The sequence below is a fragment of the Dryobates pubescens genome, chromosome 11, assembly GCF_014839835.1.
Source record: "Dryobates pubescens isolate bDryPub1 chromosome 11, bDryPub1.pri, whole genome shotgun sequence".
NCBI classification, from domain to species: domain Eukaryota; kingdom Metazoa; phylum Chordata; class Aves; order Piciformes; family Picidae; genus Dryobates; species Dryobates pubescens.
In genome coordinates, this window is record NC_071622.1 from 16,760,844 (window position 1) to 16,782,152 (window position 21,309).

Below are 21,309 nucleotides of genomic sequence, written 5' to 3' on the forward strand. Positions count from 1 at the left end.
ATTTTAATGCATATTCCCATATCAGTGGAACTTGGAGGAGCTAGATATTATTAATTCAGTTCTGTGATACAGTCCATCAGATGGTGATGGTACCAAGATACGGCAACAACATGATTCATCCTAATTGCAGAATTCCAGTCAGAAGTTTACTGTTCCATCAGTGTTTGAAAACCAGGCTAGTAGCCACATTCAGGGCAAACCTTAGAACACCAATGAGGAGCACCAGACAACACTGAAGAGGATGTCACTGCCTGAGATCTAAAGCTGAATTCTCTTCACTAAAAGGTGTGGTTGAGGTGGTGAGGTGGTGTTGCTTGAAGCACAGATGCAACAGGCTGCTGCAGTAACACCTCTTAAGTTTGTAATAGAGGAAAGTTTGACCCTCAGATTTAAGATATTTTTCGGTCCCATCCCAGTGTGATAGGTTAAATCAGCTACATATCAGTATTCTCAATATATTCAAGTTATTCATTTTAATTTTTAAAGGTTTTGTTAACACTTTTAAAAACTTCCAACTACTTGCCCTTTGTTGCAATCTGAGTCTATTGAAATAACTTCTTTTTCTGAGCTCAAAATTTTGAATGCACCTTAAATATGGTGCAGCTTGCAGCCTAAAGAATACACTTCAGCTGCTTTTATATTACTCACCTAGGAATAGTAATGCTACAGTTGGTCTTCAGCTTATGTTATAAGAAGACTTATTTGTAGTAAAGTCAAGTTTTTGTGTTTCATTTACTGAGTAAAACTGCCCATGTTGGAAACTGGTACTATGGCATTCGAAACTGAGCCAATGAGGCACATTGCTGTTAAATGTGGAAGGTAAATTAAATAGTGAGAGGTAATTCCTTTTCTGTTACCTTTAAATAAAATAAAATAACTATAAGTGGAGTTACTGTATTGGATTTTTGGTTTGTTCTAGCAAGATATCTGCCTGGTTCCTTTCATACCTAACCAGTTGATTTTTTTTTTTGTAGTGTGATAAGCCTAATTGTATATTGACTTCTTCACAGTAGGTCTTAAACTTGTATTTGATGAACACTTGCCCAGAGCAAACAGACAAAATCTGGAGCTTTGAGAACATGGTTACAAGACTTGTACAGTAGACATCTGCTCTGCACACACCATCTTAGATTGTACTCACATGTAACTTTCTTTGCACTAACTTGAGTAACCAAATATGGGTTAGAATCAAAATAATGAACATAATTTACATTACTATCTAAAATGCTGAGTTCTACACACCCTGTCAACATTCAAAGAGCAGCTGGTGCATAATGGAAGGATACTCAGAGACTGCAGTATTTCTTGTTAGCCAATAGCTAGTCCTGTTAATCTTATATGTATCTGGTGTCAGATGAGTGCTACACTCACTTTCTTCCATACTGACCAAGTTGCTTCTTTGGTCACAAAGTTGTTAGATGCTTATGCCTTATGGCTTTATTTCTGAAGGCAGAAACTAGTGTAAAAAGCTGAAATTTTTAGAATGGTCACAAAGAGGAAGCTATGAGGTAAACTTTTTTCCAGAACTCTTAATGTGCACTAGACTTAGACACTCTGCCTTTTCAGAAATTTGTCATATCGCCTTTTGATATTTTCATTAAATTAATTGTTGCATTTTATTTATTTATTTATTTTCCCCATCCACTTTCAAAAGGTTTCTCTGCAGCACTCTTGACAACATATGGCTTAGTATTTTAACCTAAAATGCTTTTGTGTTGTGCAGCCCTGACAGGCTGCTGTTTCTGTGGAGCAACTTTGTTACTCTTATCAGTAAGTACACAAGCTTGGTTGCCCCATCTTTGACACAAGAAATAAGGTCTGGTGAGCGCTACACTCTGTCACTTGACCTTACAGTTAATGTGCTTTATCTGATGTAACGTAAATGGCACGGCTAGACTTGGGTTACATACTTTCAGGCTGCACATGGAGTGCTCATACTTCGCAGAAGTTGCCTTTGTTTAGACACTAAATGTTAAGTGAAAGCAACTTTTGTGAAACATCTTTACTGTTCATTTTTCCTGTTACACAGTTCTAGTAGGTAGCACTGAATTAAAACAGTTACTTTATGTGGAAAAGAATACATAGGAAGTTTGGAGTGTTACAAGTTTGCATTCAGTGAAGGTGTAAGAAAAACTGACAAAGATAAATCTTGAACTAATTGTTACTAAATTCTACATAAATCACATACTGCGAAAAGAAAGCGTCTTTGTAGTTTGCCACTAATTCAAACTGAATGGAATTAAATGATTTATATACTGCTGAAGTTCTGCATTTCATGCATTATCCCTCTGTACATGCAGTCGATTTATGTATATTACACAGCAGCTGTCTCTGCTTCCTGTTGGATGTTGCAAGGCTTGTATGTGTTACCTAGATTACAGGAGTGGTACAAAAGATTAGAATTGACGTGCTTACCCACAAACTACGCTGGCAGACCACAAGACACCTTTGGAGACAAAAGCAAGTGGTTTCCAGTCTTACAGACTTTGTGATTTAGGACTGAAGTGCTTAAGTTTAAATTGTATTTCAAGTGAAACTTTGTAAAGTTTGTCTTTGTCATACTGCTAGCTGATTTTTGAGTCTCTTGGAATGCTTTCAGTTTGGTTTACTTTTAAATTTCAGTTCCTTATTTATCTGCAGTATTTCCAATGTAGATTTGTTTGAATTTTATGACCTTTCCTGTATTACAAGCTAAATTCTACCTAATACATATTTGAGTCCGCAGAACAAGCAGCTCCACAATTTGGGACTGCAGAGCATTTTATTCCATGAGGCTGTTTATTCCATTCTACTGTCTATTTGCCATCTGTGTAAGGGGACAGCTTTATGAAGGCAAACAGCAACATGCAGAAACATTCTACATCCTTCACTTAGCATAGATTTTTTTTTTCTCCTTAGGAAGCAGAAATATGGATGTTGAAGATAGGTCTTTAAAATTAATTTTAACAAGAGTTTCCTGTACTTTGAGGGATCCCATATTTGTTTTTATCTTGGAAGCAGCTAAAGAATAATCAGAGCTTAGTGATGCTTAGGTTGGTTGGTTTGTTGGTTTGACAAATTATTTGGTATTTTTTACATTAAAAATATTCTGGGTGGAAGTGGGGGTGGTATAAAAAATATTTGGACTGTAAGATGAAGAAGATGGGTAGGGAGCATTTGTGTTCTTCCAGTGCAAGAATTATGATGTTCAAATTAAACTGGAGATTTACTGAAAAACATGAGGCTATGATATTTGCAACTTTGAAAGATGAAATTCCTTTAGATCAGAAAATTGTTCCACATACTAAAATCTGTGTTGGCACAGATTGGGGGGGGTGGTGGGAAGTAACATCCTAAATTCATGGTGGGGATGGACCCCTGGAGATGCACAGGTGTTGTGTATGATTGAAAAATGGGCTACTTGAAGTTTGGGAAGAACTTTCTGGAGAAGTAGTGCTACTTACTGCCTACTGTTCCATTCTTTCCTGGTCATCTGCTATAGACCAATGCCAGGCACAGAATACAGAGCTAATTTTCTCCTACCTGTTCCTTTGCAATGCCATACACTTTTATCAGGTAGTTACTTGAAGCATTTTGGGAGAAATCAAGGGTGAGATTGTTTTCTAATGCACAAATCATTATGCCCACGCTGTTGGTATTTGAATGAAATGTAAAATCTTGATGATAGTGTAGTACACTGTTCCAACAATTAGAGAACCTACAAGTTTGCCCATGTGAACTGTGTTTCAGAATGGCTGATGGAAAAAACAAGATGACAGATGACTGGAGAATTACTATTACACTGAAATATTTTTTTTATGCTTTTAAAAGGCTTTATAATAGGAACTTTAAGTGAAATTCTGGTGATTAAATTCTGGAATATTGGCAGTGCAGAAGATAGGGCTTTTCTGTAAAAGTATTTCCTATTCTCAGTATCTGCAAGCTTGATGGCTATTCAAAGGAGTAGTGACTACCTTACTACTCTTCCATCCCACATACACATAGTTTATCTGGGAATGGATCTAATATTATGTTTTAAGAACCTAATGTAGTCAGTAAGATTCTGATATAGGTGTTATCTCTTGTCTGATCTTCCTGCTGGTGAGCTAACATTTTAAGATTGTCTAAATGAAAAGAGATATAAAAGTTGGAGATTAAATACTATGCTTTTAAAAGATTTTCCTTGTGTAAATAAAATTCAAGACACTTTAAGTAATTGAGGATAAATAATACATAAGTTATGACTAAAGGAGCAATTGGTAATATGGCTGAATTAGGGATGTATTTTGGAACTTGGGTTAGCTTTCTGGGCTTTTGCTGCTGAAACTAAAACGGACAAGAGAAAGTAAATTGTAGCCATCAGAGAGAAGGATTTAAAATACACCTAGACAGGCCACATGATACCACACCTAAATAAAATTCAGTGTGCTATAGTATACAGGAGGAATGTTTAAACCATGTCAACAGTGTTTGGTTTTAAATACCATAAACTTCAATGGTTAGTACGCTGTGTTTACAAGCTGCCAAATTGTTTTTCCTCTGTTTTTCTTTGGTTGGAGGTTTTCATTGTCTGGGGTTTTTGTTTGCTTGCTTGTTTGCTTGGGTCTTTTTATGTTGCTTGGGGGTTTTAAATTATTATTAGCTAATAGTCTTAAATCAGTATGGTACTGTGAGCGCTTTGGGTCCTCTGCACAGGTCAGTATCCCTATGGAGGTGAGGGAATATCTTCCCAAGCAGCTGAATGACTTCTGTATCAGCCTTAGATGAGCACAAAATGCTGCTGCTGCTTGTGGCCCTCTGCAGTAGCATAACGTGGGTTGGCCACTTCTAGTAGCATTCCTAGCTCCTGTCTCTCACGCAGCAATAGCATCTGGGCTTAATGATGCGATACCAGCAGGAAGTGTTATTCCTTTTTTCTGTTAATTTTATTACTAGGCTTCCTTTGAGTCAAATTCAATGCTTATCAAATCAGATGTTCGCTTATCTGAAGCACCACTTGACTACATTCAGAAGCAGGATAAATAACTGAGCTTCATCCTGCTGTTCTTGGACTACTGGTGTCTAGCTACTTGGTTTAGATGTGTCTATATCATGTTGTGTGGGCACATCTTTAAGCAACTTCTAAAGCTATGAGTTGTACATAGCTTTGCATGATGGGGATAAGGGGATTAACTGGAGAAAGTGAATTATTATTAAATTCAATGCTGTTTTTGGTTGGTTTTGCATATGGGCTTTTTGGTGGTTTTTTTCGGGGGGGTGGTGTGGTGTGGTGTGGTGTTTTTTTTTCTGAAGACATATTTATAAGGTGATGGCTAGCAGTGGATCAGACCACATGGGCAAATGAAAAAGAAAAGCAGGTTTGTCAGCATTTAGGTATCTTGGAAACAGAAATAGGTAACATACTCTTCTACTCAGTCTGGTGCAAGCTTATTTCCCCCCCTTTCCTAGAAGAAGTGTATACTTTGCTTTCTGTGTTGTACACTTGTCTCTCAGCAACTGTCATTTTATTTACTGTCATAAAACCAGCTAATCTTTGTGGGATTTATTTCAGTAATTTTTTACATTTTTCTTACTTCATAGTCACTGAAACTGTAATACTTGTTACAAGTACTGTATGAACTCTTGCAAAGCACTTGTTTCTCAATCCTGACCACAATCACATTGACACCTTCTGGTAGTTTGTACTAGACAAATGCTTCCAAAATATGTGGTCCTCTATAAATGTTTTCTTACTTGATAAGAAATATTGTCCCTGAAAGGAAATATGTTAGCCTTCAGATTTACAAAGTAAACATTTCAACTTGTGGTGGAAGTTTATAGCACAATAAATCATGTGCTTTTCTTTCACCATATCTTGCAAGCACAGTAGGACAAGAGACCATCAGATTTTTCCCTCCCCACAAGTTAAGTTCTTGTAAGGCTTCTGGACAGCTAAAAATGTAGTTGCTTTACTAGTACGTGTCAAAGTTAGAGTCTCTGTGCTGGCAGAGTCTGATTTAAGTGGTTGTGGTCAGTCTGAGGAACCTGTGATGTGATAAGATAGCGTTTGTGAGGTCATGTGGTTTGCAAGTACCCAGTCTAATGTAGCAGCTTTGTCTACACAGGATAGTTAAATATATACCCTATGCTTTAGAAAAGTGAATTGCTTTATTCCTTTAACCCATCTTGTCCTTAAGAAATGTTGCTATACTGGCTTGATAATACCAACGTGGTTACAGGAGTGTTAGACTGAACAGACCAGGGTCTTAATTCTCCAGTAACTTTCTCTAGTAGAGCTACCCTGCCTTCAGTTTCTAAAGCTAGTTTTATTGGGCTTAAGTAAACAGTCAACAGGCAGAAGTGTTGTTGCACAATGGAATCCCTGGGTATGTTATGAACTTCTGTTGTTTCATTCCATTTATTTTCAGTGAGTGTTCATACCATAACTAACACAGATATGTTACACTTCCCCAAGAAGGTAGGATTGATTCTGTGATGACGGTACTCCATTGGCCACAAATTACATCTTCATCTTGGCATCAGTCCATTCCTGTCCCTTCCCCACAGGAACACCACTGTCAACAAAGTAATGTTCTCTGTCTCATGAGAGTGGAGGAAACCTCTAAATGTGAACAGTGTAACCAGGTCAATGATGTAAGCTGTCCTCAAATGGAAATAGGTATGACTTTGCTCACTTCCATGAGGGCATCAGTTTTAGGTAGGAATCTTAACTGTTTCACTGACACTGCTGACAGAGTAGTAAAATCAATGAAAACCAGTGCTTGTCCTTTTTACAAACATTTCCACTTTTTATTTATTTATTTACCTACTTGTTTATTGACTGTATCCTTCTGTGTCAAAGCTCCACATCTGTCTTAGTGAACAATTTACTAGTTCTTGGTTGCAGGGTTAGACATGAATATAGCTAGCTACACTAAACTGTACTAAGTCTTATTTGTCTGGATTGCCAAAGTGAGCAAACTGATTATAGATAATTATTTCATTATCATGGCAATAATGCTTCTCTTGAGTGTTGCAGCTGTGTGACCTGTCTGTTGTACTAATTAGAGCTATGTTAGGGTCTGTCCTAGGTTTCTGCCTATAAGTCAAGTTTTGGGATTTGAAAAATGGAGGAACTGAGGTTCTGCTGGCTTGGATTTATCTGAGTTGATGTTTCTTGCAAAAATAAATTTTTAACCATGTATAGGTGATAATGAATGGGAGAAACAAGCTCGAGGAGAGGAATGCTATGTATTAGCTTGTAATATGCCTCTATAAAATTATAGATGCAAACAGTGCTTATGTGGTGGAAACACCACCCCCCCCCAATTTCTTTTATCACTCTGAGTGGCAGCTAGCACAGACAGAAGTCATCTCTGCAATCAGAGGCATAAAATAAATGTTAATTTGTCTATTTTAAAATGCTGAGTTTAATTCCTGCTTGAGAAGGAGAGAGTAAAAGTGCAAAGTGATCATTTCCTGTAAATGTTGCCTAGAATAGCTGCATTTTCAGTCTCTCTACCAGACGGTACCTTCTAGTTAAAGCTTGAGATTGCAGTAACTTCTTTTTATTTACAGATGCATGCTCTAGGGGGAAGGAGCATTGAGTTTTAGGCCCTTCCTTGGATGTGATAACTGTAGTACATTTGGCGTGATCATGCTGCTGTTTTAAAATAATTTTGTTGCTATGTCCTCACTCCAAATAAATACTTCCTTTAGAACTTCTTGTAGGAGGAGTTTCTGGGAACTTTCCACCTAACAACTACCTATTTTATGAAACTTCCTAGGACTAAGTCAGCTTCAAGCCTTTTTGGAATTGCATATACTCACTACAGCAATCTTGTTAGCAGATAAAATCTGGCTTAAGTTACCAGTGACTGATTTCTCTTGAAAATAGTTTTAAATTTGAGTACTTCCTTAGTGCGGTTGCTATTTCTAATGCATATATCATACAGAACTTCAAGGTTTTAATTTGATTACACAGTACTAGATCAAAACCAGATTCTTTAACCATATAGTGCAGTGATCAAAAAGTCATGACCTCCCATTGATCGCTTTATTGTTTTCCTGTTCTGATTCACTGGAAACCTTCTGGTCTGAACACTTGTTGCTAGTTGTAGTCTTTGTCACGTTTACAATACAGCAGACTCATCTGTGGTAAAACTGATATACAACATATATTTAACATAATGTTTGGTTTTGGCTCAAGTGCTCTTCAACTGATAATGGTGATAAAAAACTTCACCCCTTCTTTTAAAAGCTTTAAGTCAGAAAATGTAGGAGTACATTCAGAGCAATATGAAATAAATAGCTGGACATGAACTTTCTTTTAATCTATTTAATAGATTTTATTTAAACCTCCTGGCATTCCTAGGGATTTTGTGAAGCATTTTGTATTACTCTAAGACTGACTATGACTTAGAGAAGCTTGTAGTTTAAAACAGAGGCCAAATATGTAAGCGCTTACAAAACCCCCAGAATCCTGAAGTGACTCAGTCTTGGAAATTTCATGCTGCTTCTTTGCTTGTTTCACTTATGACTTGCTGCAGTGGTTTGAACTCTGCCTAGTCAGTAAAGTTCATTTAAGATAAATATTTCAGGTTGCATACCAGTATACTACTCTGGGTCACCCTTTTAAATGTACAAGTTTCAAAACCAAGGATGATTCTTTCCTTTATAAGGAGAATTTAGTAGTTAATCACATACATGAGCTTGGATTCTAAAGAGCTAATCATGAGATCCATCTAATATTTTAGTACTTCATGAGTATTGCTTTTAATCTCACTATAGATCACGAAAAAACCCCCAAACAAATCAAAACAATCTTGGACCAGAGACTATTTGGGTTTGTATCTTTTAAGAATATCAGCCATATTGGTACAACTGAAAAAAAGCAGCCTAGGTCTGTTCAGGTGTATAATATGGTCTTCCTAGCATTAAGTTATACTGCCAATCTGCTTTCTTTGAACTTTTCTGCCATGAAAGTAAACCTTTTTTTTTTTTTTCTCTTTCCTTCTCTCTGCATGTCCTAAAACTCCTAACAAATCAAAGGAATTTTTATCTCAGATTCAATTTATCATACTTCAAAATAAGCAGCCAAATACTCCACCAAGTCATCCAAGAATGTTTGTCAACTGATTTGGTTGGGTGTTGTGTTTTTTTTTCTGGTATGAGTTCCTGTAGGAATTGGCTAACAACTTCATTTCAAAGGTCATTGTTAGACTGCCTGAAAACTGGCATTTTTATCAGACTGAAACTTCTGCTGGTGAAAACTTAGAAATGAGGAATTTATTTTCCATACTGAAAGGATACTAAAGACAAAATTATATATCTTAAAAATAAACCTTCCATGAGAAATTATATTTTTATAGTGATTAATAGTGATTTTATTGACTACTAAGCAAAGGAAGCAAGTTTGCAAGCACGTTTCGCAGTGCTTTCACATGTTATTTGTGAGCATGATCAAGACATTTCCTGCTTTCTTAAATGACAATACCTTGATACTCTGCATTATTTTTGTTAAAGAGCAATTTTGCTCTGCTTGATTTTTGCTTAACGACGCTCATTTGTTTCATTTATGTCCAACCTCCCCTGCAAACACTTCAAGCAAATATAAAAAACTGTAGTTCACCTAAACTTTTCTGAAACAAATTTCCACAGATTTTAATGCATTTTGAAATGTGCTTCCTTTTCTCCTTATGTCTATGACTTTACAACAACCCATCAGAATGTGGAGAACACCTGGGTTTCGACAGAATCCAGCTACTTTGCAGCGATTTTTAAAAATGTTGAGGTGACATTAAATCTTGGGGAAAGGAGCAGCAAAGAGAACAGCATAGTAACACTTCCTGTTTGAGAATGTAATTGTCTATTGTGTCCCTTTCAAAATTAGTCAGATTTTAGACTGAAGCAGGACATCTTCAGGAAATGAGAGAAGACTCAAAGTTATTCTGAACAGCTTTAATCTTAACATTTTAGAAGAAAAAAAACCCCAAACAAACAAACAAAAAACCCCACCACTTTGTGAAAGCAACAAATGCATTTCCTGTATTCTGATTGAGTTTTAAAATCTCTAGAGGTAAATACAGCATTGGATAATCCAAAATGGCTTCAGAATGAGATCTGGATTTCAGGGAAGAGAAGCCCCTACAGTCCCTCTCAGCTGTTAACTTTCAGTGAGTCCATTGTATCAGGTAGGGCATCTTCTTCAGGAGGGACAACAGTGATAGGGTAATGGGAAAAAGAAAAGAAGTAAAAGGGAGTTCCTGGATTCAGCATCCATTTAGTCTGGTTGGTTTGGGCCTCTTGAATTGTCACTGATTTCTGGGAATGACCGTTGTCTGGCATTATGACTGTTCTTCACAGATTAATAATCCTAATTATGGCTGCACTTATAGCTAAGCCTTTAGAAAAACAACAACTCAATGTTAACTGAAGTGAAATAGGAAATTCACTGACACTGAAATAAAAGCCACCATTTTGAGCTTTGGTCTAATACAGGAAGACATTTATAATTTAACAGATCTTTTTCAAATGTCTTTTTAAATTCATTGGAGAATGCGTCCCTGTTTCTAAACAAAGAATGAGATCGTACTATATGCAGTGTGTCATTGATGTAGTCTTATATGTAATCTTGAGAGCTATCAGTTGAGAAAGCTCTTAAAATTATATTTTTCTCTGTTGCATGTGATCCACAAGTTCAGGTGAAAACTGACTCATGCTTGAGTAAAATGAAGAATGTCTTTAAAGTTGGTTTAGTTTTGCATTTAAACTCTTTTTTGTTACTGCAGGCTGTGCTGAACAATACTTAAGTTTGGGTTGTTTTTTTTAAATCTCAGACTCTTCACACTTGAAGATTAATGAACAGTGGCTTTCATTAAAATGCTCTCATATGGTTCTGTCTCAATGCATGCCTAGCAGTCCCTTTCATGTAAGCATGCTGATTCTGTCGGAGAAATTTAGTTAAAATGCAAATGGAGTTTCTGTTCAGCCCTTAAATTTGCTAAGAATTGTTTTAGGCAGCGGATTGCTAATATTAGTTTCTGCAGCTATTCATTTTGCTCCTGGTGTCTCCATTTGTGCAGTGTTTATGTTGAAATGGTTTCGGTATGAATGCAACTCACTGAAGTACAACAGTCTGTTTAAAAATGGGCTTCAGAAAGCTTGGGATATCTCAGGAGTTGCTTGTGTCCTTAGAATGGGAAAGTAACATGAAGAGGCCTGCAGTTTTTACATCATTTGCTCTTTTTGTGTCATGTGCAGAAGAAATGCTTCTGCATTCTACTGGATGTAATATTTGTCTGGACTGATATTCGTGTCCCAAATAATAACACATTTTCCATTAATTTAATCTGAGATGCTGTGACTACTTCATTTTCTGAGATAAGTGGTTTTCCAAAAGAGGTTAACAGGAGTTATTTTAGAGAAGTGATAGTGTACTAAACTGGAGTGATCTCATCACAATGGGAAAGGGGCAGCAATATGTAGCAGTCAGCTTGTTACACGTGAGAAGGAATGTGGAGTTTTTAGGAACACCAATTAAATTGCTGTTATTCATGTTAAATGTGATTCCAGTTCAATAGATCATAACAGGTATTTTTAATTGGCTTGTAATTAGATCTTGACTTCATACTTCATGTTGCCAAATAGACAATATTTTTCTGAATTATAGACAGGTATTTGAAAATGCTTATGACTTGTTTCTTTTCAACTAAAGGTGGTTAGATCACACTTTCAGCAACATTCTAGTTTTCTTTTGATTCATATTTGGGTTTTAATCAGGAAATCTTACTAGGACTGCCTACTGTTGCTAAGAACGAGACAAAGAGGGAACTCTGAGTTCTAGATTCCTCTTGCTAGAAGTGAAAACACAGATAATTCACTATCTTTATTTGAATAAAAATTTAATATACTGGCTTTTGCCAAAACTATTCACTGAAGGCAATGGTCGTATTTTTATCATATTTTGATCTCACTTGTGCATTGCTTGCTTATCCTGCCATGAGTAGATGAAATATTTATTGGCAAGCTTCAGACTATTCTATGATTTAACATGGAAGAACTTCTGAATTGTACTAAAACATCTACATTTCTCTTTACTGTCTCTCCCTCATGCCTGACTTGATGAGGCAGTCACCATCAGGTAAGATGATTTATTCTGAGATCCAAGGATCTGATTGTTAGCCTTTTTTCAGCTCTCCTAAATTTGTGAAAGGATGCTGTTACCTCTTGAGGGTATGTACAATTGAAGTATTTTCATGTGTTCACCAGTAGCATGGAATCTGTCTTAAAAATACTGAACCCCTTAGGCATAAGAAGGGATATAAATGCAAACAAAGTAATGATCTCGATACAGCTGGCTTTGGAGGGCTAGTGATGGCGTACATTTTGGTCATGTAATGTTATTGATGTTTTGAAATAGTCTAAAGACCACATGAATGTACTGTAGTGAAAACTAGGTTGAAGCTGCAGTCATCTAGGCAATATGACCTGGATTTGAGAATTAAAAGCAAAACATGTGGGTTTACCAGACATGGGCTTTTTGCAGATGTGATCAGATTTGAGATTCTTGCGAAACTGAAGCACTAAGAAACAGTCAAGGTTCATTTGAATGTCACTTGTTGAGGTGACAGAGGTCTGGTTCCCCTCACATGAAGGAGGGACAGACCCGAAACTGAACAGCTTTAACCACTATTGGCTCTTTGTACAAAAGAGAACAGAAGTGGCAGACTCTGGGATGCAAGTCTCTGCTCAACACAGCTGCAAAAAAAAGGGCTGTTCTTTTTCACTCCAGGTGGAATGGTAAGGATAGAGCAGACCTTAGGTTTGAGATAGGGGGTTGGAGGGTGTTTGGGTGAGGTCCACATGCTCCCTCTTTAACTCCTTTGGATTTTCCATTGACTTCATAGACTTGACTACACAAATTACAAGATCTTCACATAGCACTTTACCTCCTATTTGAAGCTCCCTTTAAACATTCAAATAAAAATACTGACAACAAGAATCTCAAGAAGTGTCCCTTAAAAAGATGACAGTCTCAATGTGAAGAAGGTTAATCGATTAATTGCAAAATCTAAACCATTATCTATACCATGACAAACACAGAATTGGTAGTTACAAATTAGGAAAGATATCTTGGAGTTACCTCAGGGTCCTCTGACATCATTGGCTGAGTGTGCAGCAGCACCCAAACCAAACAGGACTATGTTGAGCGGCAGTAGGAAGTATATTAAAAACAAAATAAAAGGGTTTTTTACTGCCAGTACAAAACCTTGGTGCATGGCTGGTCTCTGCACCTGGCAATGGATGTAGAGAGTTTAAAAGTATGGGGGGAATTAAAGAGCAGCTAAAATGATTTGTGGTCTTGAGCACTACCTCATCTGGGGAGGCTAAAAAGGCTTGGGACTCATTTGTTTCAGAAAGCTGAGAGGTGTTTCACATCTCAGAATCATGATTGCAGAACTGCTTTTCGGAGCAATTCCTGAAATAAGTAGGAGATTAGTTTAAACCAAAGTAATTTCTGGAACTTACTGCCATAGGAAGCTGTGGAAGTGGACAGCAGATCTTGAAAAATGCCCTGGTCTAACATGTTAAAAATCTAGGAAGAGGTGCACTCTCCAATCTGCTCCCAACATTTTATGGACAAGTGATTGGGTGCTTGGAAATCTGAAGGGAGTGGATTGCAAAAATTGGTCATATTCACATGCTTTCCTTTAAAAACAAAGCAACATGAAAGTCCTATTGTCACTGTTGGAGACAGAATATTAGGCTGATGGATTATTGCCCTGAGCCCGTAAGACACTTCTTAAGTTCCCATCTTGAAAAAAGCTGCTGCTTTTTCTATTAGAAGCACAGTGCCTCACTTGCTAAACTCTAAAGTTATGTGAGAATAAAAACTTGTCATTTTAAGAAACCTCTAGTTTACAGCCCTAAGGTGGTATTAGCCACTAGTGTGCAATTACATTGGAGTTTGTGCTGTCTACAGGATGTTACAAAGCCTTTCAGCTACCGCAGAAATGGCTGATAATCAGGCTCCTTCAAAAATGCTCCTGAATAAGTTAGATTGAGGTGCCCCTGAAGTATTTTCAGCTCTGAAAGTACACAAAACTGGAAACAGTGCACAATTGTTTCCAACCTATTCTATTGGATATGTTTGATTTCTTGAAGATTATTTGCTTTCATCAAATTTTATGGTAAACAACAAAGAAAAATTAAGATCCAAATCCAATTCTATCTTCACTTGAAAAAATAACAAGTATTTACAAGATGAAAGTGAAAGATTTCTAACTGTAAACCAAAAGTAACATTCTGCTGAAAACTAGATTTTGTGATAAATTAACGAACTGACATTTAATGTAAAGGCATTTGGATTCAAATGGCATTTTCAAGTGGTGCAGTAATTTTGGCAGGGGCAAAGTATTTCAGTTTCCCGGACTCAAAATGGCTGCCGTAAGAGCAGCAGTATGCATCCCACCACCCGTGCTTTTTGCACATCTCACTGAATTGTAATCTTTTTTCAGGTTGGAAGGGACCCTGGGAGGCCTCTAGCCCAACTTCCTGTGCAAAACAGGATCAGCACTGAATTCCGAACAGGTTGCTTAGGGCTTTGTTGGTTGTTGAAAGCTGCTCTGGATGGAGACTTGACAGTTTCTGAACAAGTTGTTCTAATTCTTAACTAGCCTTGTAGCAATTACTTTCTCTTTATATTCAAAGACAACCTTGTGTTATGATCAATGTCTCTTCTGTCAGTAAAGAAACAGTTCTATCTTAAAGAATAAACTCCTGCCCCTCTACCTGTCTTGGTGCCTCTCCACTGAATTTACTCGTGAGTATATTGTACTGAAGAAGGAGTGAGGTAGCAAGTGTGGAATAGAACAGGTACAGTTTAAGGAGTGCCAGATAAGAGCTAGTTCCTATGTAACTGTACTGGTTATGACCTTGTCAATACAGCCTCATACATGGTATTAGCCTTTATCACTGCTTTGGGACACTGCTGGTTTATGTTTAGCCTCCTGTGTCTCAGGACCCACTGTCCTTTTTGGCAGTGTTGCTATCCAGCCTGTCAATCCCTATAATACAGACAAATTCTGTGCTACCATGTGTTTGTGCTTCTGGCTGGGATGGCCATTTTTCAAGCAGACGGAGACACTATGGAACTACAGGACCTCTGATAATCTTGTCACATTCTCTACAGTATGTTCATGTTTTGTCCTAGAAATCTGGTTCTCCTTGGATGTGAGGAGTAATTGTGAATAAGAGGAGGCAAATGTAAATCTGCAGGTCGAAAGGAGTGCTTCTAGGTCACAGGTTTTACACCCTTTTATTAGAATAACAAAAGATAACAACACACTGTTTTCCAGACTGATTTTAGGAATTGGCAAAAGCTGTGTCTATTCATGATTTTTTTTTCCCCCAACAGCATCTTCCGCAGACTCTCATTTGTGTTTGAAAATGCTGCTGCCTAAAACCATGAGGCCATGGTTTTGTCATTTGACCTAAATACATTAATCTAAAGGTGTCATATGTTTAAAGCTTCAGCCAAGTCATTGGCTTGGCTTTCTGAAAGTTCAAAACAGCTAACAAAGTATCAGCTTTATAATTCCAGGCTGACCCAATGAGTTAACTCTTCAGACCTAAACGCATGTAATTTGTTACTTTTAATAGGAAATTCACAGTCACTTGCACAGCAAAGGGTTAGTGTTTTGGGGCTGGGGTTTTTTTTGTGTGTGTGGTGAGAGTGGAGAGAAATTGCTGGGTTTTGGTTCATTTTTCTGGTTTATTTACTTAGTGACTAAATATGGTAACTGTTTTGGAAACTTCATGGGGCAGCTAATGTGATCATAGAGCAGGATATTTTTAGGAATAGTATTTGTAAATAACACAAGAATCTCTGTATCAGGCTTTCTCTATCTAGGTATATAAGCTAGTAACAATTTATTCCAGATAGGTGTTGCTGTTCAGTATCCAATATTTGGCATAAGCCAGTTTAGCTTACCTCTGCAATTACACTGTGCAAGTATGAGGCACTTTTTTTGCTTTGCTTACCTTTAAACAAGCAAGTTCCTAAAAAAAACCCAATTGCAGCCTATACGCATGTGAAGACAATACAAAAACTAACATTAGTGTGTGTAGTTACAACTAAAGTTTAGATCCATGGATTGTACTCATATACCTAACAGACATTTTGATACCCATTAAAAGCTGGAGCTGTTAACATCTGATTTGACTACTTGCCACCCCCTTTTTTATTCTTACCTTTTGCACAAGCCCAATGTAAGTACAAAGATTCCTTCTTCCCCAAATGAATTGGTAAAACTTGGTATCAATAGTAAGGACCTGCACACACTTTTTATGAATCAAAGTGAATATTTATTCAGATTTCTGAAACATTAAAGAGAGTTGTGTTAAGAAGCTCTTAAGCCTTTTTCTTCTTTTTATTTTCCAGGTGATGTTACTATGAAAAGTCACTTATAAAGCAGCACTTGGTGCATCTTTGGTTTTAAGCTTTGGGAGTGACATTAGGAAGTTTCTGTAATGCATTTTTAATGCTTTTCTGCATCCTTAGGATTTTTTTTTTCTGTCTTAATGTTCTTAGACTGCCAAACTGACCCTAAGATAGTTTCTCCTAAAAGCTATCAGAAGTGAGATTCTAAGGAAGAAAAATAGGCTCAGAAATCTCTTCCGTGATTTGCTGTTATTTTCACTAAGTTATCAGGGGACTTGTCAGACTTCAGAGACTTAGGTTCTACTTTTGAGTAGCTTGAACTAATAGTTGTAGTAGTTTATCACTCTACAGTGCTTTTTAAATCAAAGTGTTTTATCTCTCCATGGTCTGATAGTAATTTCTGTCTTGTTTGATTGTCTTTTAAAATTTAAAATTATGCCATACTAAAATGTTTGGGGTTTTTTGTATTTTATCTGAAATCTCATTGTGTCTGAACTGGGTAATGAAAAGACACTTGCAGAGTAGACAGAACAAAGCATATTCTGGTTTATTTCTGTGGGTGTGTCAAGCTGGCAATATTCACTTGGGACCCTGCTCTTTGGGATTAGAGGAGGGCTTTTCTCAAGTGAGAAGCAAAGTGATAAAGGCAAAAATGGAACTGTAGAAGGAAGAAGTGAAGGCAAAAATGTTATCAAAACAAATAGACCTCTCTAGAAAACTAACTATAAACTATCCTTGTGGTGATATTGAAGATGTAATAAGTAGCCTGGAGAAATTGGTCCTTAGCAATTCTAGGTACCTTGTTTATTAAGCCTTAAAATGGAAATATGCTGGGGGTAGAAGGAGAATTTTGGAGAGTTCCAAGTACTACTTAAGATATTTTTGAAGGTCTCTTCTCAGGCAGCCAGAAGTGAGAGGTCACTTTGTGCTGATTCCAGCTGATTTTCAAAGTGATCATCAGATGTGCTACTTCTAGATCTAACATTTAATTTAATCCAGTAAGAATTCAATGAGACGCTTCTTGGATATGTGGGGGCTTTGCTGCTGTACTCTTCAGCACTGATTAACTGTTAACTTCCACTTTTTCTAACAGATCAAATGTCTAAAAGGCCAGAGAGACTTCTCAGACCAACCCACTTTTGATGGGATTCACATTGTCAACCATTTCACAGGAGATGATGAATCATTTCATTCTTCTGATGAAGATTTTATAGCTAACTCCATACAGGAGAGTGGGGTGAACTTTCATCTACACAGGAGGACTGGTGAGATGGCTTTGGATCATACAGTTGTGGACAGCAGTGACAGTGATACTGAGGAAAGTGCCCTTCCAAGTGGAAATTCAGATCAGATGAGAAGAATGGAATCTTACTCTACTACTGTGTGATTATCACTGTGACTAGCATTGAAGACTTTCATATTTCTTTAAGGGTGACATCAGATAATGGTAACTATCCCGCAGCTGGTTTAGGTAACTATTGGATCTGTTTTGGACAGTGCTAACTAACATGCGCTGTCGATCTGCCTTCTCTCTTTGCCAAATCTTACCAATGCCATACCATTGCCATAAAACAGGCTGGGAAGAAGCTGACGGATGACAGTCCTGACAGTATTATTGAATGTTCCTTGGTTTAGAAACTGCAAATATACCATTTCTTTAATGCATAAGAAGCATTTTTGCTTTCCACAAAGGAATTACTTTCCTCAAAAGAAACTGCTCTTGTGCAATATTTTATGCTCTGAACAAATGTGTTTTACATTGTTACCTGTTTGTGATCAAGATGGACCCTAGCAGACCATCTGATCATGACACGTGTATATATATGTATACTTATGCTTCTCAGTTACTTTTGTTTTTACTAAAGTTATTGGATGCCCACAAAAGGCTTGAAAGAGGAGCCTTTATCTGTACTACTTCATATATGCGAATAATGGTCACTAATGTCATAAAGGTGTTTTTCACCATTTTCACTTAGATTCTATGTGCATCTGCTTTTGATGTTGCTAAAATAATACCTGGTCTGAATATATTAATTACAATAATGTCTATTTTGTACATATTTATGTATCTACACCAAACAGAAAATGTACATGACACCATTTTATATGAAGAATGTAAATGTTGCAATATTACTGTGTCTGGTATTATAACAGGAAAATGAATTCTGTATATACACACTAGAAATGAATTACTAAATAAAGGCAAAACACTAACTTTAAGTTTCATCCTAGCTACACTAACAGGTTCATGTCAGAAATGCTTGTTCAAAACACTATTGACTGACATCCTTTACCTTCATATATATGTAATGAAAATAAATTTTTCATGATTTAACAAGGTTGCAGCATTTACTGTTTACTCACTTTTAAGCTACAGCCCTTGGTTCCCACATAGTTGTTTACTGGCTCTAGATTAGAGTGGCAGTTCAAATAAGGTGAAAAATTATTAATGTCTTACAGTTAGTTTTAATGAAGGCATGGTTAGTGCAGTATGCAAGTTCAGTCATCTTACAGTTTTATACTGCACAACTAAGGAAAAAGCTGTCGCTCCTGCCACTAAATAGCTGTGATTCCCAAAAGCAGTAGTAACTGAGTATTCTGCTTTCATGTTCTCCTGAAAATTGAGATCCAGTAAAATAACCCTAGCTTCTTGAAGAGAATAAGAAATTCTTCTGTTGTCATCTCAGCCACATTCTAGTCAAGAATATTCTTAATGGCAGCTATTATTGCCCTATTGTGTAATTAAGCAATTTTTAAGACTTTGTTTTAGCAATGTTTGGAACTGTTCTATTAGTAAGACCAAAAGACAAACCCATGCAGAATTTGGAACTGATTGTCAGCACATGTTAACCATCTTGCTATCCTCAAGAAGCAAGGTAGTTTTGTACAGTTGTGGAAGTGTGGAAGCATACTGCAGCATACCTGCTGGTCCTAGGAATTTCCTTTTACTTTGAATATGTCCTTACAAAGAAACAGCACAACTGAGGACATAACACATGTTCAGAGAATGACAGGAAGGCACATTCTGGGCATCTCAACAGTATTTTATCTGCCTGGGTGCAATCTTATTTCAGTCTTAAAAAAGGTGAGTGACAAATACCAAGTTACCAATTAATGCAGCTCCAAACTTTCTTCTATATTTCAGCAGAAGTTTTCCCACATTCTACCAATGAATATTAAGTTCCCAGTACAGCTTGTGAAAATTGCTGTCTCTGAGGTGGATTAGGTAACTGTGTGATCCTTGTTGGAAATCCAGTGTAGGCAAAACCAAATCAGAAGCACTTTTGTTTGCTAACAAGTAACAGTTGCCTTCTTTCCTTCCAATCAACATCTGGTAACTTGTGTTTGCACCTGGATAGTTGTTGCCCAAGAGGCTAGATGACAAATATCTTGTTGCCTGTCATCAATACCAGCTGCAAGTCTCTCTTGAAAGCAATGTTCTATAGTAAGTGGTAGGCACAAAATTCAGTTGGAGAGCCATAAAAATCCTGTCTGTTTGAACAGTGAAGTGTTATGATTTTGCAATAACTGCCTTGTTGTTCAAGTGATAGCAAATGCGATTAGTTGGCAAGGGTTGTTTCCTGAACTTCTGTGGTTTTTAAAGTATACTAACAAAATAAATACTGATACTGAATATCAGCATTAAAAAATATGAAGAGAAAAGCAAAATTCCTTATCTAACTAGCTACATCTCCTACTGATGAGGGTGCACATGACGAGGGACATGCAGCAGTTTCAGCAGACTTAGTTACAGAGTATTCTAGGAAGATAACCTGACAAAGGCTGTTTGAAATCATCTTGCTTTTCCTGCAACTGTTCTACAAAAAAATGACACTAATCTCTTTGCCTGTGTGTATTATAGAATAATGTCTTCAACAGCATAGATAATCTATTTACTAACATGTAATAAATAAAGCATGTTAATTATGCTGTGTGGCATGAGCTCGCTTGCATGACCTTCTAACAAATATTGCCGTTCTCTTGAATTTTCTCTTACTTGCAGACTGTGAGAGTTCAGTGTGAATGCTAAAAGCATAAGGGGGAAAATCCAAACGTAAACATGAAAACTTAAGATTGTTGAATATGCAAGTGCTGCAGCTGAGAAGACAGGTGAACTAGGAAAGGGAACTGGGGAAGCTGTTCTATATGCAGAGTTTCCATGTAAACTGTGCTTTATATTTCATAGTGGAAGTGGTTCTGCTTTCACAATCTGATAATCAAAGGTCTTTAAGAGCTAGAGAAGCCTTAGTGTTAGTATTTTCCTATTTGTCCAGGCTAAACAAGTTAATATTTTTAGTTTTAGGCATTTATGATTAGACCTTTTTCCTTTTTTTTTTTTAATGTATTAAAAGTTTGTAAGACTTGTGAAAAATTTGGACCCTGACTAGTTGGGAGAAAGCACATCTGTGAAGTTAAGGAGCATGCATTACATTCACAGCTCAGCACAGCTTTATTCATGTTGGTCATGTTTGATTCAATGCAGGCCACATCTACACAAGAATTCATGGAGTAGTATTTTGCGCTACATTCAATTTTCATCTGTACGCAAAATTTCCTGTATTAACAACAACAAAAAAATTGCTGTGAAAGTGATCAAAAGAAGCATCTGCCTACAGGTTTGCACAAATTTAACAAACCCACTTTGTAAATCTTGCACTACTGACCTTAATCAGTACTCAGCCCTTTCACAGAGCTGCAATACAGAAGGAACTGTGTGTTTCTCTGGGTTTTTTCATGTAATCACTGTTCTGTATCAGAGACTATGCTAATGACTTAGTGAAAATTGCTACTCATACAACATATTTTAAGCTAGAATGATCTAAAGATATTTTAGCATAAAAATACCCACATTTTAGTCTGGATATGCTGCTAATACAAGGTAACTCATTTGGGGGGGGGGGAGGGAA

The 21,309-nt window shown here is 36.9% G+C and overlaps 1 protein-coding gene across 6 annotated transcripts in view; it reads left to right on the plus strand.

Annotated features, from left to right (window-relative positions):
• EVI5 (ecotropic viral integration site 5) overlaps window positions 1–20,385 on the plus strand; it is a 75,095-nt gene extending 54,710 nt beyond the window's left edge. For 4 of the 6 annotated variants that reach the window (XM_054165053.1, XM_054165055.1, XM_054165056.1 and 1 more), the window contains one exon: window positions 17,496–20,385. In XM_054165053.1, the coding sequence (XP_054021028.1) occupies window positions 17,496–17,789 (294 nt within the window). In that variant the 3' untranslated portion in view covers window positions 17,790–20,385. Of the gene's footprint in view, window positions 1–6,525; window positions 6,638–17,495 lie in introns of all 6 variants that reach the window. The other 2 variants (XM_054165054.1, XM_054165058.1) reach the window with 2 other exon arrangements.
• The last annotated feature ends 924 nt before the right edge of the window (window positions 20,386–21,309 follow it).